The sequence below is a fragment of the Bison bison genome, unplaced genomic scaffold (genome assembly GCF_000754665.1).
Source record: "Bison bison bison isolate TAMUID 2011002044 unplaced genomic scaffold, Bison_UMD1.0 scf7180017864175, whole genome shotgun sequence".
Classification (NCBI taxonomy): Eukaryota; Metazoa; Chordata; class Mammalia; order Artiodactyla; family Bovidae; genus Bison; species Bison bison.
In genome coordinates, this window is record NW_011494747.1 from 512,365 (window position 1) to 539,019 (window position 26,655).

Consider the following 26,655-nt stretch of genomic DNA (forward strand, 5'->3'; position numbering starts at 1 on the left):
CACCTTTAGGATGGACTGGTTGGATATCCTTGCAGTCCAAGGGACTCTCAAGAGTCTTCTCCAACACCATAGTTCAAAAGCATCAATTCTTCGGTGCTCAGCTTTCTTTATAGTCCAACTCTCACATCCATACATGACCACAGGAAAAACCATAGCCTTGACTAGATGAACCTTTGTTGGCAAAGTAATGTCTCTGCTTTTGAATATGCTGTCTAGGTTGGTTACAACTTTCCTTCCAAGGAGTAAGCGTCTTTTAATTTCATGGCTACTATCACCATCTGCAGTGATTTTGGAGCCCAGAAAAATAAAGTCAGCCACTGTTTCCACTGTTTCCCCATCTATTTGCCATGAAGTGATGGGACCAGATGCCATGATCTTCGTTTTCTGAATGTTGAGCTTTAAGCCAACTTTTTCACTCTCCTCGTTCACTTTCATCAAGAGGCTCTTTAGTTCCTCTTCACTATCTGCCACAAGGGTGGTGTCATCTGCATACCTGAGGTGATTGATATTTCTCCCGGCAATCTTGATTCCAGCTTGTGCTTCCTCCAGCCCAGCCTTTCTCATGATCTTAAAACTAGATGATGATGATGATACTGATGATATTAATGATGGTAACAGCAACATTGCCCTACATTTTGTATCACTTTACAAATTACAAAACATTTCCACATAATGATTTGTCACCCTCTCAAGTAAGTAAAGCCAGTATTTTAATCCCCAGTGAATAAACAGATAAAGGATTAAAAGAAGTTTACATTATTGGTTATCTAGGTTAGGAGTTTTCATAGACAATATCTCTTTTTTTGTTGTTATCAAAATAACCTTATGGCTACAAGCCCACTTGAGTACACTGGCTATCCCTAGGCTGTTGTTCCATCTCCAGTTCTAACTGTTGCTTCCTGACCTGCATACAGATTTTTCAGGTGCAGGTCAGGTGGTCTGGGATTCCCATCTCTTTAAGAATTTTCCAGTTTGTTGTGATCCACACAGTCAAAGGCTTTGGCATAGTCAATAAAGCAGAAGTATATGTTTTCTGGAACTCTCTTGCTTTTTCAATGATCCAGTGGATGTTGGCAATTTGATCTCTGATTTCTCTGCCTTTTCTAAATACAGCTTGAACATCTGGAAGTTCATGGTTCACGTACTGTTGAAGCCTGGCTTGGAGAATTTTGAGCATTACTTCACTAGCATGTTAGATGAGTGCAATTGTGCGGTAGTTTGAACATTCTTTGGCATTGCCTTTCTTTGGAATTGGAATGAAAACTGACCTTTTCCAGTCCTGTGGCCACTGCTGAGTTTTCCAAATTTGCTAGCATACTCAGTGCCACACTTTCACAGCATCATCTTTCAGGATTTGAAATAGCTCAACTGGAATTCCATCACTTCCACTACTTTGTTCGTAGGGATGCTTCCTAAGGTCCACTTGACTTCACATTCCAGCATGTCTGGCTCTAGGTGAGTGATCACACCATCGTGATTATCTGAGTCATGAAGATCTCTTTTGTACAGTTCTTCTGTGTATTCTTCCACCTCTTCTTAATATCTTCTGCTTCTGTTAGGTCTATACCATTTCTTTCCTTTATTGTGCCCATCTTTGCATTAAATCTTCCCTTGGTATCTCTAATTTTCTTGAAGAGATCTCTAGTCTTTCCCATTCTATTGCTTTCCCTTTTTTTCCAGCAAGATGTAAAATTAAGTTCTTGTTACCCCTTCCTGGTTCATATGCAATTTGTCTTCTTCCTCCATCCTTTCTTAATTTATTTTCTGAGTGCTGTAAAAGTGCCTCCTAAAAATGGAAGAAGATTGACCTTTCCAAATATTGGTAAAAACATTCAGAGAGTTCAATAAAACACCTACATACAAAATATATAAAATTCAATAGCGTTCCTATATACTAGAAATGGTCAATTAGATGTACTGTAAAAGATCACTTGCACTATAGAATAAAATACTTAAAAACTAGTGGTTAAAAAACGAGAATTAGTAGAAGGAAAATGTTCTATTCAAGGAATGGTAGTGAGGAAACTGACAGAACACATAGCAAAACATTATATCAGTACCATACTTCCCAGACATGAAAGAAGTCTAACTGATTTGAGGATTAAATGCAAAAACAAAATGACTAAGAGAGAATGTAAGAATGTTTTCATAATCTGAGAGTTCAGGATGCTTTTTGTATGCATGACACTAAAGGACAAAATCATACAATACTGATTGCAGCTAACATTTACCAGCTTATTATATACCAAATATATCTCACTATGTCATGTCACAATGTAAGTCTTCCTTTTACATATAATGAAATGGGACTTAGAGATGTTAAGTAACTGTCACAGCAGTGTACAGTCCACCTTCATTATTCACAGATTCCATGTTTGTTAATTCACCTGTTCTCTAAAATATACTTGTAACTCCAAAAGCAATATTCATGGCACTTTCACAGTCATTCACATGCACAGAGTGGCAAAAAATTTGAGTCACCTAAGATGCACAGTCCCAGTTGAACAAGGCAAGTGTCTGACTTTTTATTTCAACTCCCATACTGTAAACAAGTATCCTTTTCAAGTTCTATTTAGCCTCATTTTCACATTTTTGTGCTTTTTGTTGGTGATTTCACTGCTGAAAATGCAGACCCCTCCCCCAACTCCCCACACACAGTGCTGGAGTGCTGTCTAGTGCTCCTAAGAGCAAGAAGGCTGTGATGCGTCTAATAGAGAAAATACATTTATGTGTGAATTATAGTACTGCTGGCCATGAGTTCAATGTTAATGAATCAGCAATGTATATTCAATAAGGTGTCTTTAAACAGAAACACACATAAAACATGTATTGATCTGTTATGAAAATGTGACCAGAGGCTCACAGGAATCTGACTCTATATTTCTTCTAGGAACCACAGTTCAGTATTTAATTCAGTGTTCCCAGAGATATTATAGAATAAAACCATCACATATAATGAGAATCAACTATTAAAACAAAGTAGCAGAGTCAGGACTACAATTCAGGTATGTCTGATTCTAGAGATCACACCACTAACAACTGTCATTCCTCTCTGAAAAGAGAAGACAACAGATTGGTTTGACTACATAAAAATCAAAAGATAAAGAACAAACTGGGGAAAAATACTTGTAACATTTATTACAAAGGATGACTAACATTAATAAAGACTTCTTCAAACCAATATGAAAAAGGGGAACTTTAAAATAGAAAAATGAGTAAAGGATCTAACAGATACACACAAAGGATCACATATACAATCAGTTATGAGGCATACAAAAGTCTTCTACCCCTCTAATAATCAAAGAAGCAAAAATAAAATAATTTAAAAATACTCTTTTTCAAACCAATAGTTTGGTGAATACTAAAAATAACTGTATCACTGAGTACTGAGGTGTGTGTGTGTGTGTGTGTGTGTGCGTGCGTGTGTGCGTGCGTGCGTGCATGTGTGTGTGCAGATAGGTTGCTGGACAATGTGTAAACTAATATAATCTTTTTGGAGAACAATTTGACAGTAGGTGTTAGTATTTTAGTGTTCTTAATATATTTTGAAACAAAAATATGTTTTAGTTATTTACACTGTGAGAATATTTGCACATCAGTGAGTGATAAACATGAATTAAAAAAAGACTTTTGCAATTTTGTATTTATTATCCCAAACTTGAGTACAATATTAGAGGGAATTAAAAACAGCTGCTGTTGTTGTTCAGTCTCTGTCATGTACAAATCTGTGCAATCCCACTGACTATAGCATGCCAGGCTTCCCTGTCCTTCACTATCTCCCTAAGTCTGCTCAAACTCATGTCCATTGAGTTGGTGATGCCATCCAACCATCTCATCCTCTGTCACCCCATTCTCCTTCTACCCTCTATTTTTCCAAGCATCAGGGTTCTTTTCCAATGAGTTAGCTCTTCACATCAGGTGGCCAAAGTATTAGCGTTTCCATTTCAGCATCAGTCCTTCCAATGAACATTCACAGTTGATTTCCTTTAGGATTGACTGGTTTGATCTCCCTGCTGTCCAAGGGACTCTGAAGAGTCTTTTCCAGCTGACCCTTCTACAGTTGACCCTTGAACAACAAGGGGTTGGGGCACCTACTTCCTACTCAGTTGAAAATCCACACATAACTTTATACTTGGTCTGCTATATCCATGGTTCTGTATCTGTAGATTCAACCAGCCTCAGAACACATGGTACAGCAGTACATACTATACTTATTGAAAAAAATCCTCATATAAGTAACCCATGCAGTTTAAAGTCATGCTATATGTCAACATGTCAACTGCATGTTTGTATATATCCATACAATGTAATACTATGTAGTCACTAAACAAAGATGAAGCTCTGTAATTATTGCATGATACTGAAAATATAAGCTGAGTGAAAAAAGCCAACTGGTAGGTATAATTTGATCCCATTTCTGTCTGAATATACACATCCAGGCAAAACATATGACTGCTTATCAGCAAGAGATTAGATTTAGAGATACTTTCCTCTCTCTTGACATAAGGATTCAGTCCTGAGGACCATCTCAAAAAAAAAAAAAAAAAAACCAGAATTTCACTGGTTCACATAACTTAATTTGCTAAATTTTCCCATGGAGTACTGCCTAGAATTACAGGGCAAAGAGGTGTGGTATTATCTCCCCAAAATGCACTGACAGGACTGAATGCAGGTGAGGTATAGGAAGATTCCATGTCACAACTGCTGGCAGCAGTCACCTGATTTCTGTTTAGAACAGAGCGGGCAGTCATCCACTATGGATTCCTGAAGTTTAACACCACTAGATTTAGTGAGAAAGAGGCCCATTATAAGCTACAGCACCACTGTCAGACAGAAGCGTACCCCCACAAAAAAAGATAAAATGAAGTCTGAGAGTAACAGAAGTAGCTTGAGAGCTAAATTAGAAAGAACAAGAAACCTACACACTTTGCATTTCATATGTGGGCACTTCTGCTTTATTAACATTTCCTTGATAAAAAAGAAGGTAGATACTTCATACACTGCTAACGTACATAGGCATAAGATAATATATATATGTGATACAAGACTGGATAGAAATGCTTTTGATTGGCACTCAAAAAAGGTACCATCAGCAAAAGAGTAATTCCTGATGTCAGCAATTTCTTGATCCCATGATCTCACAGTTGACAATATTAGAATACCAAAAAGAATTCTGTGCAGGAAAGTAAGATAAATCCTGCTGAAAAAAAGCAAAGATTCCCTGAAAGGCTTAAGTAAAGGCACCTGACATTTGCATGCCACAACTATGGTCAGTAGCAATAATTCAATACACATAGTATATGGGACAGCTTTTTCAAAAGCATTTTTAATAGTGGCTAAGACAAACTAGGTAATGGCAGAATGTTACTGTATCAACACAGAGTCCTTTGTGGTTCTGAGGGATCCACTTGCCCCACAACAAAAGAAACATAAACAAATGAAATCAATGCACTAACAATGCATAGAGTTATGATAATCCATAATTTAAAATAGGATAGGAAAAATATTTATGTAAATATTTATCTTGTCTCTGAGTAGGAAAAGACTCCCCAAGCACAAAAGCAATATAAGAGAACAAAAGAAACAAAAATATATGTTTTCATAAATTTACTAACATAATCTACAAATAAAAATTCATGACAAAAATGAAAATAAAACCACAACCGGGGGGAGGGGGGGAAGAATTGTGCCAAATTTAGAAAGATGTATAAAAATATTCACCATAGTGTTTAGAACACTGAAAACAAAATGAAAATGACAAAAATTTCAAACATTTATAAATTTATTAATTATGTATAGCCATTCAATAAAGTACTATGCCTGTCTTAGAATTATATATATTTTGAAATATATCAATAAAGTGAGCACATAATGCTAAGAGAAAAGAGATTATAAATCCTGTTTCCGTCAGTATAGATCTGTTTACTCACAGGAAAAAGTGTCAGCAAGTGCATGACAACACTAATGCCTAACATTATTTTCTGTGCCAGGCATTGTGCTGCTCTTTATATGTACTCTCTCATTGAAGTTTCACAACAAACCCATGAGCCTGGTATTATCATCACTGCTATTTTTCAGAAGGGAAAACTGAGACACAGAGAGGTGAGATCACTTGCTCAAGGCCACAAAGCTTGAACGCACGAAGTCCAGAATGAACCAGTTCATGTGCTGTCCACAACCATAAATTCCTAAAAGCTAAGTTTCTTCTGACTTCAAAGGATACTTTATAAAGTACCCACATGTATCAGAAATAGAGTAGGGGAAAGAATCTTCAATCTTATCTATAAGAGGAAGCAATTCTCACTAACAACTCCTGGCAACATTCATGTTGAAATCCGTAATTCATGTTTGGAACCTCTGATGCTCTCAACTTACAAGGTATCAATAAATCAAATGTAATGAAGAGCCAGAATTCTCAGCTGTTGTTCCCTTCATATATTCATCACTGCCCAAATAGAGTTCTCTTCAAAGATTAAATCTTTTGAGAAATTTTTTGTTTCCTTTTTTTGTGTGTTTTCTTTAAGGTTCCTACATATCTGTTTGAATACAAAGCCAAGCTATTTCGGTCTCTGTTCTTCCCATTATTTATTCCCATTCAGATGAAAATTTAAATGCAAACTATCTACCCATTCATCAAAATTGCTTCAAATTTATTTATGGTGCAGCACAGAGGAGCTTCTGGGAATAAGAGCTTCATAGTTTCTATTAATAATTGTAGTCACTAATTGCTATGAGAACTTTTTTGGATACGCTAACATATAGTTAAAGCAAAGCCAATCCAACAGACTACTATAAATAGAGTTGCATAGTCTCAGAAAAGTCATGAGAATGTTGCAAGTTTGGAGGGTGGGAAAGTAGAAACATGGTTTTTACATTTTTTAAAACATTGTTATCATGGATTCAAAAGGCCAAATTGTACTCACAAATCCATTTTTTATAAATTTTCCTCTTATTTTGAATATCACTTTCACATAACAATTTAAAAAAACAGGGTTCTCAAGTGCTATTTTTGCTCATTAATTCATTATATCAAAATGTTTTACATGCTTGCTATAAGCTAGGCACTATCCTAGGCACAGGAAACAGAGCAGCAAACAAAACAGACAAAAATCCCTGCCTTGGTGGAACTTAAAGGCATTATTCTTAGGGTTCCAGAAAGCAAACAAGGTAAAGAGTAAACTACATAGGTGATGATAACACCTATGAAGGAAAATAAAGCAGTCCAAGGGATATGGAATACTGGGGGGAGACTAAGCTTTAAAGACTATAGACAGGGAGAAACTCAGTGAAAAGGGACGTTTGAAGACACACCTGAATCAGGAAGGGAGGGAGCACGGGGCCATCTGGGGAACAGCATGCTAGAAAGGGGAACAGACAGTGCCAAGGTTCTGAGACAGAACTGAGCCCTTCATGTGTTTGAAAAACAAAAAAGAAGCCCGCATAATTTCAGAGGAAAAGTAAGAGGAAAGTTAGTAAGATATGAGGTCAGAAAAGTTACAATGGGGCCAGGTGCTATGGGCCTTCAAGGCCATGCCAAGGATTTTCTTGAAGAAGGGGAACAACAAAAAGGATGGATAGAATTACAGAAGATTTTATCTTTCAAATTCAGACAATATTGTTGGGAAAACAGAGGCAGACCCAGAGCTGTTCCAGGCAACTTGGTGGATTGGATGGTTGTCCTAGGTGTGGAGCAGAGGGTTGGTTTGAACCAAATCACTCTGGCTGCTGTGTTAAGACTAGAATGAAGGTGACAAGCATTGAAGCAGGAGAAGTGATCAGCAGCCTGCTGTAATCCAGGTGTGAGGGGGTGGTGGCCATGGCAGATTCTGGGTGTGTATTAACGTAAAGCTACCTGGACTTGGGACCAGACGTGGAATGTTAGGGAAAGAACAGTTTGGGGACTGAACAACTATAATGACTCAGTTGGCAAAAAACGAGATGAGGAGACTCGAGGAGGAGCTACTCTGGGAGTGGCAGGGTTAGGGGAAATAAGAAGCTCATTTAGGGGTATATTAAGTTTGAGATACCAGTAGACATCCAAGTAGAGATACTGACTGAGGTGTAAAAGTGAGGAATTCAGGAAGTCAGCAAAGAGTCACCAACATACAGGTGGCACTTAAAGCATCATAATGGATGGCATCCTTGGGGAGATAGGGCAGACGAAAAAGAGAAAAGGAGAAAGGACAGAGCCCTGGGTACCCCAACACGACAGAGCGAAGGAGGAGAAGAATAAAGGGCAAAAGAAGACCAAGACATTTTGACATTCTTCCCAGTGAATATCGGGATGGTTTGTCTATGGCAATGCATGAAGGCAGAGGCATGTACTCATTAATTTACCTTCAATATTCCCTTAGAGATCACTGAATCTAAGATCCCTCAGGGACTGAGGTAGAGAGAAAAGTGCATACATCTCAGGGAATCTGGGTTTCTTGCACAAGGATAGGCAGTCCGTATTGCAGTGTGCAGCTTAGAAAAGAGAATCAGACACTTTTATAAGAACACAAAAGCATGGTAAGTCACTTTTAGGTTGGATCTATATCCATAATAAAAAGATAATTCGCCCTTCGACACGTGCCCTCAAAACATCGCTTAAAATCTTCACACATAATGAAGAATGCAATAGGACGCCAGAGAACACTGCTTCTCCATATGACCTGTGTGTCAATACTTCCTTTCCCAGAGGTCATTTTACACTTTTTTTCTCCCCTTAACCATGTATCGTGACTATTGTGGCACTCGTCTGTTGTTTCTGCCTGCCTTACACTCATTTCTCCTTCTTTGGGGTAACAGAACCTGAATTTTCCTTCAGAAAGAGATATCCCTCTGATCTTAAAGTCCATCTCAGTGGGATGGCCATAGCTTGGTCCCAGGAATTAGAATTCATTGACAACAAGAAAGCAAAGGAGTTGGAGAGGTTTCATCCAAGCTGTGGGGCCAGAAAAGCCTGAAAATGGGGGTGAGGGGTGGATAAAGTCTTTAAAAAGTCAGAAAATCATGATTCTTACACCATGATTCCTTTAGCAGTTGATTCCCTGTTCCATGATACTCTATCATCATTTCTAAGTCTAATATCTGGATTTTCCTTCCATTCTAAACCACTTCCTATTAATGAATTCCTTTAGCCCACATTAGCCACAACCAGTTTCTGTGGCTGGCAGCCACGGTACTCTGGCACACCTGCCCTTCTCCAACCTGTACAACTCTGTGGTAGCTAATAATAAAACTTATAAATCTTCACATGGGTCCATGTCACAACATAAGTAAAAATAAAGGTTTAGAGGCTATTGTAACCAAAACAAAAGCTTAAGAAATTGTTTTATTTGGTAATATTTCAATAGCCAACCTAAATTTCAATATAAATCTTTTACTGACAATACTTTTAAGAAACATTCTTCTTATTCACTGGAAATATCTGTCTTTAATTAACCAAAGTAATGAACTTTATTTTTTACCAGTTGTTTCTATAAGATGACAACCAAGCCTGTACCTCGCTCAAGATTTCCTCCTCTTTCATGTTTGCGAAGCTTCCATGTTTTTCATTATATTGTAGAAATACATGGGAACCCCTGGCATAGCTGAGACAGGACAAACTTGTCTAGACGTGCAAAAATCACTCAGCAATGTGGGTCAAATCAATTAAGTATTATTTTAACAATTGTGAAGAGCTTGATCTCCAGAGCATTTGCATTTTACTTCAACGGATACAGATAGGTATCCCTTGGGTACTCATTAGTGATTCCAATCTTGAATTTTAATTTATTGTAGTTTTCTGTATGTTTAAAATGCTTCACAATTCATTTGGAATTGAAGTGTCTGCCTCTTTGAGACAAATATTCACAGTTTAATACCTGTATGAGGTCAGGTCACCCAGTAACTAGCCTCTGGGCTTCCTACACCACCCTGGAGGCTCACGGATCTGCCATTAGAACTACACCTCGGCACAGCTCACTGGTGAATGCTAAACAGAGAGATGATCTGCTCTATCCTGCCTGAGGAAAGAAATGATCTCTATGTGGACCTTGTCTACACTTTTTGATAATAGCTTTATAAGGCTACTGTCCTTTTGTTAATGTCCAATGAAGCACATTTTTCTCCCCTAGTGAAAGCATAAGCCTTCCTCCCTTCAGGCCCTCTGTGGGTCTGACACAGGAAGCTCCCAGCCTGAATCTGTCCTCCACCATCTGATTTAGCTTCCACCAGGGGTCAGTGGCTCTCCATTCAGCAAACTTTAGGATAAATTACAATGGTGACAATTCAGGAAACACTGGTTCAGTTCAGCTGAGTTCAGTTCAGAGGCTCAGTTGTGTCCGACTCTTTGCAACCCCATGAACTGCAGCACGCCAGGCCTCCCTGTCCATCACCAACTCCCGGAGTTCACTCCCAACTCACGTCCATCAAGTCGGTGATGCCATCCAGCCATCTCATCCTCTGTCGTCCCCTTCTCCTCCTGCCCCCAATCCCTCCCAGCATCAGAGTCTTTTCCAATGAGTCAACTTTTCGCATGAGGTGGCCAAAATACTGGAGTTTCAGCTTCAGCATCATTCCTTCCAAAGAAATCCCAGGGCTGATCTCCTTTAGAATGGACTGGTTGGATCTCCTTGCAGTCCAAGGGACTCTCAAGAGCCTTCTCCAACACCACAGTTCAAAAGCATCAATTCTTCGGAAACACTGGTATTACTACCATAATTCATGTGTCACCTCACCTGGTTGCACCAAACCTCCAACTGACTTCTGCCCTCCTTGGTAGAAGGTGAATTAATTTGGGGACAAGGGCAGGAGATGATGCTTAGCCCTTTTCCTCCTCATTCAAATAAGCTCAATAGAAAGTGATATTTAAAAATCTGATTCACATCTGAAAAATAACCCTACAAAGGCAAGTATAAAGCAACTCGTTATTCCACTGGCATCTCTATCACTGTGAGACAGTGATAGACAAGCAAGGTCAGACACTGCACAACACTCTGGACTGTCACCAGGACTTTCGCTGTGAAGCCCATTACTCAACTTCACAGGCTCTACCCACAGACTGGTAACACTTGAAGGAATTTCCTAAAGAAAGAAATATGTTACAAATAGATGCACTGCAATGAAAATCTTTTAAAATGTCTCTATATCTAAATTTACAGTTTTCCTCTTATATTCATGTCCTACTCAAGTTCTAACAGTAAGTCAGAGAAGAAATTCCCTATTTACTTGAAAATCTTCACTAAAATTACATTCATCAAAATGTTAATAAATTTCAGCAAAATTTGCGAATCACTTCCTCATATTTCTATTCATGATGATAGTTTAAAGGCATGTTAACTTTTTTAAGTCAACTGCTTTGTGCTTTGTCTGGAAGGTGATTCTAGTCAAGGAATATTTAGGACTATAAAATCCTGGTCTTTTTTTTTTTTTTAATCCTGGTCTTGTTTGGCATGGATATAATCTTTGTGGTTTTCATTTTGTAGTCTTTATTTTAAATAACAAAATTAGCTTTCACTTTTCCTTATTTTCCCTCTGTTAAAATGTCTTTTGTAATGTTTTATTATCTCTTTCTTGAAATAATTCTCATTTCTAAAAATAAATGCATATTAGATAAAAATATGGGTTCTGAAGCAAGACGGATTGAGCACTCTTGCATGACAGTTTTATGATCTTGGGCAAAAAACACTTATTTTTCTGTGACTTAGATTTTATCTCCAAAAAGGAGGATAGCAATACCCACCTCATGAGGTTCTTGTGAAAATTACATGAATTAACATTTAACATAAAGCATATAGATCAGTACTTGACACATACTAAGGGCTTCTTTAGGGCTTGCTATTGTTAATGTTGTTGTTATTAATTTATTCCCAAGTTCCTGAGTTACCTTTCTAAAATTTTTTTGATAGTATCAGTGCCTGGAATGGGAATATGAACTCATCTTTCAAAAAAAAAAGGCCTACAACCAACTAATTTCTTTATATTCCTCCATCACAAACACTGGACATGTAACATTTTTTGCAGGACGAGGTTACAGGAAATGTTTACATGAAAAATAAGGAAGTAAGAAAACATCTGCAACTATGATCATAGGATATTTCAACATTCATAACAAAGGTGGCCTAAACAAAAAGATTCTATGTTCCTAAAGGTAAGGCTGAGATGCCTGTTTCCTCTGTCAATATGCAGCAAGCAAGAGAGAAATGACAATACTGGATTTGGTCCTAGAGGCTGAGCCAGACATAACAAACAAGGTTAAGGTTGGGGCAGAGCTCATGTTCACAATCATGTCACACATCTAAGTATTTTAAGTGTCAACAGGATTTACACATGGTGATGCTGCATTTTAGACAAATAGGACTGACAGGAAATAAAGTTTATAAACAAACTCACTAGCATAAATTATCAGTTACAAGAAACTCCAGTAATTAAAGGTAGGGCACAGGTTACCTTCTCAAAACATCAGTAAAAAGTTAGCATACAATGCACTCTTTTGCCACCTGCAGAAGTATTAATAGTACATCTTGAGGGAAACTCTGAAAATGTATCATCAAAAGTGTCTTACTAAATATCATAGTTCCATCAATGTGACCAAAAGTAATTCTATGGGAGAACCAGAGCACTTCAGAGCTCAATACAAGAATTGGGACAAATCTAAAAGAGAATGCAAAATGGATCATTTATGTGTTTAGAAGAAATAATTAGAATTACACAGGTGCAAATAACAAGAACTTGACTGATTTCTCTTAAGATACAAGAAGTCCATAAGAGGTATTCCAGGGCTGATACAGCTGTTCAGGTATAAACTTTGACTGCATAAAGCATTTTCTAGTAAAGGGATGGTCTCTATCATCACCTCAGTCACCTCAAGTTATTTCCTTCAGTTCCTGCTGAACTCCTTGTCCACCACCATTATCTTGCTCAGTAGTGCCTGGCTCTTTATGACCCCATGGATTGTACCCCACCAGGCTCCTCTGTCCATGGAATTTTTCAGGCAAGAATACTGTTGTAGCATGTAGGATCTCGTTTCTGACTACAGATCCAACCAAGGGTTTCCCTGCATTGGGAGTATGGAGTCTTGAGTCACTTGACCAGTATGAAAGTCCCTAAAATAGGTTTTAATGAAGAAAGACTGTGGAACTTACCCCAGAGCAACAAACCTCCCTTTTTGACACCCAATCTAGTGTTCATGCCAAGGTCTCTACCCTCTTTATAACCTGTTAAGTGCCAGGTACCCTGAAAGGTGGCATCACTATTTCATAGCTATACAATTGTTAGGAGTCTTAGCAAAGAGACTAGAAAGTAAAGGATATAACTTGAGGTGACTGAGGTGATGATAGAAACAGTCCATCCCTTTATTAGAAAAGTCTTTATGAACTCAAGCATTCAAGACATCAAATCAACCTACCTTTTAGAGTTAAGCTAATTCAGTGTGCATTTTCCTAAACTGTACCTCTTCCTCATGGTGTGTGTGTATATATATATTTATATACATATGCTTCCATACACAGACTTCTGATTCTGCAGTTTGACTCCATAGCTGACAGTGGGGAAAGTAGCTAACTCAGAATTAAACAGCTACTGGCTTGAAAGTTCTTCTGAGAGATTTTACAGTGTAGGAGGAAGAACCTTACTTTCCTATTAGGAATAACTATCCTATGATTTTTAAAAAGGGCAAGTGCATGTCACAGAAAGATGAAGCTATTTTTTTGAGAGAAATACAGGAGCCAACTCATCCACTTTTATTATTATAAATATCCAATGAATAAAATACATGGTAATTACACACTGTCTGTATATATATTAATATTTTTCATGCTAAAGAGGAGAGAAAAAAGGTTGAGACAGTGACAGTAAATCTGAAAGGAAGAAAGAGAAAGAATTAAAGGAGCAAAGGAATCAAGTTTTGAAGCAGGAAAGAAGAAGGAAGAGGAGAGGGAAGACAAGGCCCTGTGATGTGAGGGGAAAGAGCAAAAGAAAAAAGAAAATGAAAAAAAAAATAGGAGGAGGAAGACAGGGGACATGGGAGAAAACACGTGAGATACAGGTGTAAGGAGACAGGGTCAGAGCAGGAAAGGCAGAGAATGATGATTCTGAGGCGAGCGTAGCACTTATTGGTAAACCACTATCACTCCTTCTTCATGTCCCTTGGTATGCGGGCAACAGCATCCATCAGTAACCAGGGCTATTTGAAACACTCATGAGTTCGCATACAGTTTCAAAGAGTCCTTTAATCAATAAAATTTAATTTGTTTCCCAAACAAAGTTTTATGTTTCTAAAGAAAGCTAAATTAGCATTGAGAGATAACCTAGGTTTTCAATGTTTACTTGGGAACCTCATAATTCCTATAACTATCTCTTTGTGGCATTCAAAAGCTATCTAATTACATTTTTTTAATAATTAGAGCTGCCTTAAGCCATAAATCAACATCTGTACATTTGTAGTGATCCTTCTGCTGCTGCTGCTGCTGCTAAGTCGCTTCAGTCATGTCTGACTCTGTGCGACCCCATAGATGGCAGCCCACGAGGCTCCCCCGTCCCTGGGATTCTCCAGGCAAGAACACTGGAGTGGGTTGCCATTTACACACCCCAAATCCAGCTGCTACCCTTCGCTCCTACAGGACATCAAATAAAAAGGAAAAATATGAGTAGTTTTAGAGAAGCACATGTTAGAAATAATTGGTTAACCCATAGGCACAGCATTCAACCCTTCAGAAGCTCTGCCTTCAATGAGATGGGCATGGCAGGTGACCATGGCAAAAATTACTCTCTAAGCTAAACAAGAGACACCAAAGTGAGATCACCTCACGTGGAATTTCCTGAGAGCCAAGAGTATTTTTTTTTTAAATATACCATTCTTGTGTTTGAACAGTCATTAAGAAATCTTCATATCTGAAAATTCAGTTCCAATTTCTGAAAATGTGTTTTTAATATTTCTTTAAGTTTAATAAGATTGATACAGCTTTATTATTTTATAAATAACTTTAAAATCAGTGGGGTAGGAGAGGGGTGGATTAATCACCCAAGTTATCATTGAAGCCAAAACATTTAGATAAATGAATTTTCTTTATCATACGTGTGTTATGTCATCACCCAATCATAGTTCAAAGCACTTCTTTGCACACTGAATCTACCCATTCTAACTAAAAGCACTGAGTATAGGGTTATCTATTTTTTTCTATTTTTATATCACATAAAGAATTTTTTAAAAGAAGAAAGAGCTTTATATTTTTGTGTGAGAATATATACAAGATTTTTTAATGCCAGTGTTTAAAAAGTACCAGTAACTCATTTATGCTTTTCCAGTGTAAAGGCTACCTGAAATATATTTCAAATATACATGCATTAGTGACTATTTGTGAACATTAAAGACACAATAAATAACTGTCAAGGTGCCATCTAAAGTCATTGGAAGAACAAGTATGGCTTAATATGCAATATATCCTATATAACTAATAATGTAAGATTTCCAGATCATCTATAGAGCTGACCAATTCCAGGCAGGGGAAAAATAAATCAAAGATAAGTTCTAGATAATATCTTTTGAATGAAACTAATTTATGGGAAAAAATGTGAAAACACCTATGATTTTTTAAAGGTGAAAAGACAAATTTATTGGAATAAGATGGTTCTATAAAAATATATGATTACAATGATACAACTTTTATTCTTTAACATTTTTGATGAAAACAAAAATAATAGTTTAAAATAAAGATTCATAAAAATTAGAGGAAAATATTCTAATTAAATAATTTCTAGTAATGTAGTGCTATGACTGAAGTAAGAACATCTGCCTAAATTAGATGTTTTCAATTATGATTCTAAAGACCTAATTTTTTGAAACTCACACAGGGAATATATATTAAATCAATGTTTATATGATTTAAGAAACAATCTGAACCACATCAGTAACATATATTTGAAATAAGTTGTAGAGTACGAGATGAAATATCAGACAAGTAGAGGAAAATGCTTTAAAATATTCAGTTTTCATAGTTATATACAAGCAGGACACAGATGTAGTTCACTTATAAATTGCATCTGACAAATGATTCTGAGTTTAAATATGCTGATTCCAGAGTGAGAGACATATAAAGAACAAATATATACTCACCCAATCAATAACCCAGTTACCTTAGCAATAGCAGGTTGCTATTAATTCAAATAATTGCTAATTCAAATAACTGCAATATTAATTCAAATAATTGTTATTTAATTCAAATTTTAAAAAAATCATTCCCTTGAAAGAAATTTAATCTGGAGTATATTACCAAAAATTGTATCTGACATACACATCATTCTAGTACTTGAAGTCATTATATTGCACTGCCTTTGAATGGTGATTTTTAAATGGCAACCAGTTGATTCCAGAACACATTTAATATAATACCAATAATGGTTACAACAAAATACCCTAAATACTTTATTCTGATTTTACCTTTTTTACGTAAACATTCTGTTTTAGCAGTTGAAGTTTGTTTTCCCACACACTCCACAATATGATTAAATAAATAATAGAATGAAAATGTAGGACAGAAGAACTATCAGTAGTGATACCAAATTTACAAAATATAATCAAATCCCCTTTATAAAGCATTATGCTTTATTACCTATTCAGTTCTGCTTAAAACAGATACTTTTCCTCTATCAATATTTTAGAGCATATTTTTCACTGTATTGGAACATTTCCCCCACCTTATGCCACTGTAATAATGGGTATTCTAGTCTTTTTAGAAATTCAGAGAAATTGTCTCATATCTGAATTGTCTCATGGAAGCTCAGGCACTTTTCACAGACTCATTTACTTAGGCTTTCACAGATAATGTGTTTTTTTTTTCTCTTATATCTGACCTCTCCCTTCTGATGACTGAATAAAGCCCATCCTGTGAGTTGGCATTTTCTTATTACAGGATGTCAGGTTTATCCAAATCTTTCTAGTTCAAAATATACTATCTGTCTGTTCAATGATGTCCAAATTCTTTTAAACAAAAAGGGAAAAACCTCTTTCCACAGTTGTAATTAAGACTGTGGGAGAATAAAACATTGACAAGTCACATTCACTACAAATTGGTTTAAACAAAAGCCTAAGGAGTCAGGGTGAAGAAGAGGGATTATCAGGGGAAAGAAAAGGTGCAGACATCAACTCAATCTTTGCTTGTTTCACAATCATGACCTGGTCCTTAGAAGAAGGAGCAGTGAATTGCCAGGTGTGGCTTAGGAAGAGAATGGCTACCTGACTGGACCATCTAGGTTTCCATTTCCTATTTTCCCATCATTTGCAATTTTCTACCAAAAAAAAAGAAATTAAGGTATGGGCCTGGAAACCATGCTGTGGAAACTGACCATATTTGGAGATTTGTGCCAAAAAAGGAAATTCTAGGAAAAATTGCTCCGACCCTGAGACTTTCCTAATTCAACATGATATACATACACATAGACATATATTGCTAAATATACAACCATAACCTCTTACTGCCGAGTTTCTAAACTCATCATGCAGACACCACGGCTCATTGTGACTAACGATGCCCTTTCAAGAAAGTCACAGACAACAGATTTAAAAGATACAAGAAGCTGACAATAGAGGTACCAAGTGATCAAGTGATGAGAATTAGTAGAGCTTCCAAAACTGTGAACAGATGAATACACTACTTGACGATAGGAATATCTGACAATTCTGTTAGATACACAAATTTCAAATTCTTTGTATTGCATTTTTGTTGTGTTTTTTTTTTTTCCAGAAGATTTTCAACAAAAATCTTTAAACAAATACTACACATACAGAGACCCATAATATTGAACTCTGATATTTGCATCTCCATCTCTTATTCTGTCACAGACACAAGTCTCAGAGGGTAGCTGACACAGCCTGATCTCCAGTCATGTTCTGTGTTAGGTAGCACTATACACACTACCTCTGTCTCAATGCATTCTTTTAGGTAAAAAAGTAACAGTCATCAGCTGTACCCCAGAATCATTCCCTCAAATGCTGAGTTCAGTGTAAATCATAGATAAGATAGAGTTTTCCTGATATAACTGTTACATTTTAAAAATTTAAAAAATTAGAAATAAAGTCTGAAGCTAATATTTTGTATTTCTTAGTTTAAAAAAAAATTGGCCAAATAACCTCCTAACCTAACTACAACAGTATATTAGGTTAAAATTTCTTACTATCAGTTCAATTCTTAAATAGATGTTACATAATTAATTTTAAACATTAATTTCCAAAAGTCTATAAAAAAAGGAGACATGTGTAAGCATCATTTCATTTTTAAACAGTTCTTCTACCTGTAGAAAATTTCACAAGGAAAAACTTACTGAAGGCCTATAGCTACAGCCAGTTTCAAAATCTAAATATTTGACAAAACAGGTAACAGGAATTTAAAATCCTACAAAAACCATTCACAAAGTTTAGAATGATTTGATCATCTTAAACTTACATGATAAAAGTTCTCTACCTTTTCTAGTGATGGAAGAGGTAGATGTTGAGACTTTCCCACACAACATGCAACTTGAAGTGTTACACTGCAATCTTACTCTCTATCATGTATTTCTTTTTAGACTTAGAATGTGATTATGGTCAGTCTTAGGTTGACTTACATTTGCTAGCTTCATAGCAAAAGCAAAGGCTATGTCATAGTTTGGTATTTTTAAGTTTTCTATGCTGGCACCTTACAAAGGATATGGAAACAGAGAGGGCAGAAATGAGGCTTTGTATTACCATAGGTCTTCTATCACAACCTGACAACCACATCTTTTAGCCCAGCCTTGACTCTCTACACCTTCACTAAGACTCACACCAAGTGACAGGTTCAATGCATTGGTCTTCGGGTGAGGTCTGAGTTGGCATCATATTGGCTGGTCCTTTTCCTTAAAAGATTCTCATGAACTCAGGAAAACATCAGACTGCTCTTGAGAGTAAGCACAATAAGTGCTTTAAAAGAGGGAACTAGTTACAGAAAATTAATATTCCAAAGTCTGAAATTCCACCAAATTAGACTTCTGCTTTACAGACAAGGCTGCCGCCATGCCACAAGAAAGCTGTAAAAGTACTATTTTATTTTTTTTTAAAGTACTATTTTAAATCTCTAGTAAGCATTTAGACTAAATATTTTAAAGCGGATATGAAGGATTTTTTAAACTAGAAAACTTGAGATTTCTTATCATTTTTATATCCATGTTTATCTCAAATGCCAGCTGCTCCGTGGATTATCTCCTGCTATGCCAATAACTGTTAGCCCACAAAAAATGGAAACTGTAACATGAAATCACGAGACAACAGTTTCTATTTGGTTGGGTATCAGTATTTTTGCCTTTAGATTCTAATTAAATAGTGCCTGTTGCCGCTTAAAAGCGCCATGGAAGTAAAGAGAAATATTCAGAAGTTCCAGGAAATAATAGAAATAATAGAAAATAGACAATATCTTATTTTCCCACATACTCCATTTACTAGCTTAAAACATCAAAAATGCATGCACTACACAACATTCTATTGCTTGCAGCTAAATTGTACCTCTTCAATCATGTTTAATTTTGATGAAGGGCTCCATAATGATCCTTTTTCAAAAGGTATCTTTAAATTATAAGGAACTTCCAGTCCCTACCTGGAAATTAAAGCTGTGCAGATTAAAAAGACATAATCATTAATAAATATCACAGAGATCGTTCTAGAAAGAAAAGGCACGTTAAAATAAGAGGAGACTTAGGAAAAAAACACACCATTTCCTGACATTTTCAACGCCACTTTAGAATAGAGCGCTGGAAGCAGCCGCTCCCTGTCAGGAGGGCCGTTGACTACGAAGGAACCGAGAAGGACCCCTGGCCGAGAAGCTGCGGGAAGTTTGCGGCGAGCGGGCGACCGGCGGGGCGGCTGCGGACCCGGGCGCGTCAATCTGTCACCAGCGGGTCCGCACAGCCTAGCGCCACTCGGCTGCCCTGCAGGGGGAACGAGAGCAGGGACAAAGGTCTGGAATCCGAGGACTCGGGTTAAGGAAACAAGAGGCGCGAATTCATTCAAGTGTCAGCTGTCAGAACCACGAGTGAGGAGGACCAAATTTTCCGGCCTTTCCCTGCCTAGAACCTGCTCCTCTCGGAGAGACGCGTGAGGGGAGCGTGTGGAGTCGGGGTGGGGGGCGACCGGTCAATAAATTCTAACTCGCAACTCTCTCCCCCACTAAGTTTGTTTTCTCTCCCTCCTCCGAGCGCAAAGCTGAGGTAAGGGTTGTCACGGTTCAGGTTTAAATGGCCCCTGGGAAGAAGGAAAGCGGTACAAAGCTGCGCTGGCCGGTGAGAGCAGAGATGCTGAGGTACCTACCATGGTATTCTTGTCCCGGAACGTAGTAGGTGGGGTGGCCCGCAATGTGCAGGGAAATGAGCACCTCGCCCTGCTCCCCATCTCCTTCCAGCTCCCCGTGGTGAGTGCACAGGAAAAAGAATGGCGAAAAGCGAGGGTAATAGCCCGCCGCCGCACGCGCCCTCAGCGTCGCCCCCAGCACCAGCGCCAGGAGGAAAGTCCGCGGGGCCCAGGAACTGCGCTCCATGCCGCCGCCGCCGCCACCGCGCGCCCTGAGTGCCGCTCTCTCATTCAGTTTTGGAGGCGCCGGGACCGAGTAGCCGCTTGGAGAGAATGCGAGAAGGCGGCGGACGGAGTAGAGCGGGCGCGGGCGCGGGCGCCGAGCCCCGCCGGGAAGTTCCGCGGGAGACCGCTGCTCCCAAAGTTTCTTTGGCCCGCGGGAGCGCGGGGCCGGGCTGCGGACGCCGGGAGCGGGACGGTCGCTGCCTCGGTGCGCCGCCGCCGCCTCTGCGCGACGCCCCTCGGCCAGGCCTGGGAAAGCTCCCACCCCCCTCCACACCTTCTTAAAGCCCCGGGCGCCGAATCCCCCCCCGCCGCTGCCCACACGTGTCCCGGCCGCTCCCCCGCCCCCGCGCGTCGCACGGCGCGCGCCCGCCTGGCCCCCGCCCACTCGGGCTCGCTCGCCGCACCTCGCGCTGCGCTGGGCGCACGCCTCTCGGGAGTCCCGGCGCCGAAGCCCAGTTCGCATTCTAAAGGGCCGCCGGGCGGGGTCGGGGCCACGGAGTCCACGAATCTGCCCTGAGGGACTTAAACGCCTCAGAGAGACGCTCCCGCCTAGGTGTCTGGAGGAGCAAAAGGACTGGACGGTCTCCTTTTGGCCCTCAGATTTCCCTCTTTTTTTTTTCTGAGAGGAGGCGCGGAGGAGGAGAAGGGCGGTGGGGACCTGTGCTGGCGCCGGCTTCTTTGTCTGCGCGGGCTGCGCCTAGCGCCCCTCGGGGCTCGCCCACCTCGGAGCCTGGGCGGCCCGCATTGGTTCTGGGGATCCGCCTGAGACCCCAAACCGCGAGGGGCCCCTGCGCTTCTTTCAGACCTAGGCCTTGCGTCCCTCCCGCTGACCCCCGCCCCGCTCCTCGCCGCAGCGACCGAGCCGCGTCTGTAGCTGGAATTTAAAATGAGATTAAGCGAAAGTAGAATTGGCAGCCTCAAGTGGTGCCTGGAAATGGTTATTTGTGATGCTCGGGTGTGGGGAATTGTGTGGCGGGAAGGGCTTGCGGAGCTGAGCCCCGACAGGCGCTCTTCTCTGGACTGTTCTGTTATTCATTGCTGCTGGGTTCTTCAGGCGGAGATGGTTGTAATTTTTTAAATCGGTGTTTATTTCCTTTAAATGTCAGCTACGACCAATGTCCCTGAGACGGGGCGGGAGGAGGGGGAAATATTCTGGGGAGATGCTGGCAGCGGTGATTGAAGCGGGTGGTAATGAGCTGCTGCACAGGAGGCTGCGGGAAAGGGAAATAAAAAGCACGTTTTTAACCGAGGACGGCTGGCAGGAGCCCTGCGGCATCCAGAGCCAGGTTGCCAGGTTTTAATGCCTCTCTCCACCCAACCTTGGCTCGCCACCAAGCCCAGATAAACCCGCACGTAGAGAAATGAGATTATAAAATTAGAAGGAACAGTGTCTTTGAGGAGCGACAAGGAGGAGTGTGAAAAGGTAATCTTTCAAAGGGGAGACCTCTATAGTTACCTCGTTGCAAAAGGAAGAGATTGGTGGTTTTCCTCTTCTCCAGGCCGAAATCAGACAGGTAAAAGGGCCACTTCTGGCTACCTTCTGGTTTCCCTCCCTTAAGAATCTCCAAGGACTTAACTGCTGTATATATTTGATGTAATCATCGTTACTGCTGCCGCTCTGTGCTGGTGCAGGCTTTGGGCTGTAGGTAAGTTACCTCTATTTAATCCTCACACCACTCAGAGAGGCAAAAATTATCCCCATGTCACAAGGGAGGAGATGGTCAGAAATGTTAATTTGTTCAATGTCAGTAACAAGTAACGAAGCAGCCTGGCTGCTGGCTCCAAAGGTTCTCACCGGGACCTACCTTGCAACTATCCACGTCAACCCGAGGTAAGTTACCACCACCTGTTCCCCGCAGGCAGGCAGTGTTGCCTCAGTTAGAAGACACTGGCAGCTGGCAAGACTGTTAACACCTTTCTGTCCAGTTATGTGAATATAACCTAAAATAAAATGAATCACTTCTAGAAAGTATCCAAGACTACTGAACATTTTTAGGTAAACACTTTTAAAATGTTTATTATGTGCCAAGCATAAATTAACTCCTTTAATCCTCATAACCCAATGGGGAAAATATTATTAATAGTACATATGAAGAAACTGAAGCACAGAGAGGTCAAGTGACTTGTCCAAGATCACACAGCTGTAATTGTGAGAGAGCAGTGACTTGAACAGTCACATTTTAGAGTACAGCACTTAACCATTGCAAACTTTGATGCTGGTTTGGGCATCAAGGCATGGGATGTCTTTACCCAATGTCAGGTTATCTCATTTAGTTCTTACATTGGCCTGTGAAGTGCATGCTAAGTCATTTTAGTTGTGTCTGACTCTTTGCTACGCCGTGGACTGTAGCCTGCCATGTTCCTCTGTCCATGGGATTTTCCAGGCAAAGATACTGGAGTGGGTTGCCATTTCCTTCTCCAAGGAAACTTCCAGACCCAGGGATCGAGCCTGAGGCTCTTAAGTCTCCTGCACTGGCAGGCAGGTGCTTTACCACTAGAGCCACCTGGGAAGCCCCATGGCCTGTGAAGTAGATATCCTCATTTTTTAAGAAATACAGTTGAGATTCACAGAAGTAATTTGTCCAGGGCACTCAGCAAGAAAAGGAGCCTGGGATCAAATCTGGCCATGCTTGATCCCAAGGTTGCTGCTTGAAATAAGCTATAAAGTAGCAAGACTTCCCTGTAGCTCAGGAGACCAGGGTTCGATCCCTAGGTTGGGAAGACCCTGTGGAGAATGGAATGGCAATCCACTGCAGGATTCTTGCTGGAGAATTCCATGGACAGAGAAGCCTGATGGGCTACAGTTCGTGGGGTTGCAGAGTTAGACATGACTGAGCAACTAACACACACAGTAAAGCACTGATACTTGGTTCAGGTCCAGCTGCACTTAATCCCAGAAGGTCTTCAGTTCCCAGGAGGTCCCCCTCTTCACTCTGTAAGTAGTAACCTCTTGTGAATCTCTCACCATGGCTTTCTTAACATTGAATTTATGTGACCAAGTTTATTTTCCAATCTTCCCCTCTTTTGTGGTTTCTTAACTTCTACAACTTGACTTTTCTACGTGCATTATACTATTAATTATGCAGAGAAGGGGACGGCAGAGGATGAGATGGTTGGATGGCATAACCAGCTTGATGGACATGAGTCTGAGTAAGCTCTGGGAGTTGGTGATGGACAGAGAGGCCTGGCATGCTGCAGTCCATGGGGTTGCAAAGAGTCGGACACGACTGAGTGACTGAACTGAACAGAATGCAGGCTCAAATATGTGGCTACAGCCTCATGGTTATTCATTAACAGGCACAGAGACTGTTTAAATAATGCCCTGAGTGATGTTGAGCTGCTTAAGAAGGGGGTAGATGCTTGTACACTCTACTTAGCAGTCCTTTGGACTAGCATGTATACATGTGCCCTTACAGTAACTGAGGCCCAAGTTCACACATCTCTGAGATCTTCTTCATAGAATCCCAGTTCAACTAATTATTATTAATACTTTTAAATAATTTTTTGGTTAAATGAAGAAACTAACACAAGATGGATATACAATCACTATCTTCCTAGTGAGCACTTTGTCACACATTCATGTGGCAAACTGCATTATAATACAAAACTTTTAGCTTCCCAGCTTATGTGCTAACCTTTAGATCTTACTTCTATTTAATGAGCCATAATAAACATCTTCAGAAATATTTGTTTGGTCCACAAAACTACAAACCTTTGAACTAATGGAAAAATAGAGAAGTACTCTTCAAGAAAATTTGGTTCACATCCAAAAAATCTGTAAAAAGATAAAATGTGATGTCAGGGGCAAAAATGAGTAAATCTGTGGGAAAAGGAGTTTAAAATAGGGTACTATTCCTCTATAATTAAAAGAGCTTTGGAAAAGCAATTAGCCTACAAAAAAATACCTTTAAGTATCCTTAGACGATAAATTCATTTCTTGCTGATGAGTAGAAATTATTGACCAGTATTTGAATAATCTTAACACAATGGAAATTAAATCATATACATATGAGATCCACAACTTTCAAATCATTGGTAGATGATGACCCTAAATGAAACACAAAAAAGACGTTAAGTTAAATTTCAAAGTTGCAAGCATTCACCCACTGTCCGCCTGTCTGCCTTTCATTGATCTTTTGAGACAAAGTATCAAACATTTTGGTGTGTGTAAGAATGTGAATCTCTACTCTTATTTACAATGTAAAAGTAAATAAGATAGGAAGTATATAAAATTTTTAAAAGTATACAAATATAAATGTGGAGATGGTGACATTGGTCAATTCTATAGGTTCCAAAATGGTAATGAAAGGTCAAATAAAATAAAAGAGACCATAGCAAAAATCAACAAAACCAAAAGCTGGTTCTTTGAAAGGATAAATAAAATTGACAAACCATTAGCCAGACTCATCAAGAAACAAAGGGAGAAAAATCAAATCAATAAAATTAGAAATGAAAATGGAGAGATCACAACAGACAACACAGGAATATAAAGGATCATAAGAGACTACTATCAACAATTATATGCTCATAAAATGGACAACGTGGAAGAAATGGACAAATTCTTAGAAAAGTACAACTTTCCAAAACTCGACCAGGAAGAAATAGAAAATCTTAACAGACCCATCACAAGCACGGAAATTGAAACTGTAATCAAAAATCTTCCAGCAAACAAAAGCCCAGGTCCAGATGGCTTCACAGCTGAATTCTACCAAAAATTTAGAGAAGAGCTAACACCTATCCTGCTCAAACTCTTCCAGAAAATTGCAGAGGAAGGTAAACTTCCATTCTATGAGGCCACCATCACCCTAATACCAAAACCTGACAAAGATGCCACAAAAAAAGAAAACTACAGGCCAATATCACTGATGAACATAGATGCAAAAATCCTTAACAAAATTCTAGCAATCAGAATCCAACAACACATTAAAAAGATCACACACCATGACCAAGTGGGCTTTATCCCAGGGATGCAAGGATTCTTCAATATCCACAAATCAATCAATGTAATACACCACGTTAACAAATTGAAAAATAAAAACCATATGATTATCTCAATAGATGCAGAGAAAGCCTTTGACAAAATTCAACATCCATTTATGATAAAAACTCTCCAAAAAGCAGGAATAGAAGGAACATACCTCAACATAATAAAAGCTATATATGACAAACCCACAGCAAACATTATCCTCAATGGTGAAAAATTGAAAGCATTTCCTCTAAAGTCAGGAACAAGACAAGGGTGCCCACTTTCACCATTACTATTCAACATATTCAACTATTCAGCAATCAGAGCAGAAAAAGAAATAAAAGGAATCCAAATTGGAAAAGAAGAAGTAAAACTCTCACTGTTTGCAGATGACATGATCCTCTACATAGAAAACCCTAAAGACTCCACCAGAAAATTACTAGAACTAATCAATGACTATAGTAAAGTTGCAGGATATAAAATCAACACACAGAAATCCCTTGCATTCCTATACACTAATAATGAGAAAACAGAAAGAGAAATTAAGGAAACAATTCCATTCACCATTGCAACGGAAAGAATAAAATACTTAGGAATATATCTACCTAAAGAAACTAAAGACCTATATATAGGAAACTATAAAACACTGGTGAAAGAAATCAAAGAGGACACTAATAGATGGAGAAATATACCATGTTCATGGATTGGAAGAATCAATATAGTGAAAATGAGTATACTACCCAAAGCAATTTATAGATTCAATGCAATCCCTATCAAGCTACCAACAGTATTCTTCACAGAGCTAGAACAAATAATTTCACAATTTGTATGGAAATACAAAAAACCTCGAATAGCCAAAGTGATCTTGAGAAAGAAGAATGGAACTGGAGGAATCAACCTACCTGACTTAAGGCTCTCCTACAAAGCCACAGTTATCAAGACAGTATGGTACTGGCACAAAGACAGAAATATAGATCAATGGAACAAAATAGAAAGCCCAGAGATAAATCCACACACATATGGACACCTTATCTTTGACAAAGGAGGCAAGAATATACAATGGAGAAAAGACAATCTCTTTAACAAGTGGTGCTGGGAAAACTGGTCAACCACTTGTAAAAGAATGAAACTAGAACACTTTCTAACC

General features: G+C 39.1%; 1 protein-coding gene across 1 annotated transcript in view; it reads right to left on the bottom strand.

Annotated features, from left to right (window-relative positions):
• The window catches only part of LOC104990283 (reelin), a 531,703-nt gene extending 510,927 nt beyond the window's left edge, over positions 1-20,776 (bottom strand). Inside the window, exon 1 of the mRNA XM_010842284.1 lies at positions 20,279-20,776. Within this exon, the coding sequence (XP_010840586.1) occupies positions 20,279-20,504 (226 nt within the window). The 5' untranslated portion in view covers positions 20,505-20,776. The remainder of the gene's footprint in view (positions 1-20,278) is intronic.
• Between the last annotated feature and the right edge of the window lie 5,879 nt (positions 20,777-26,655).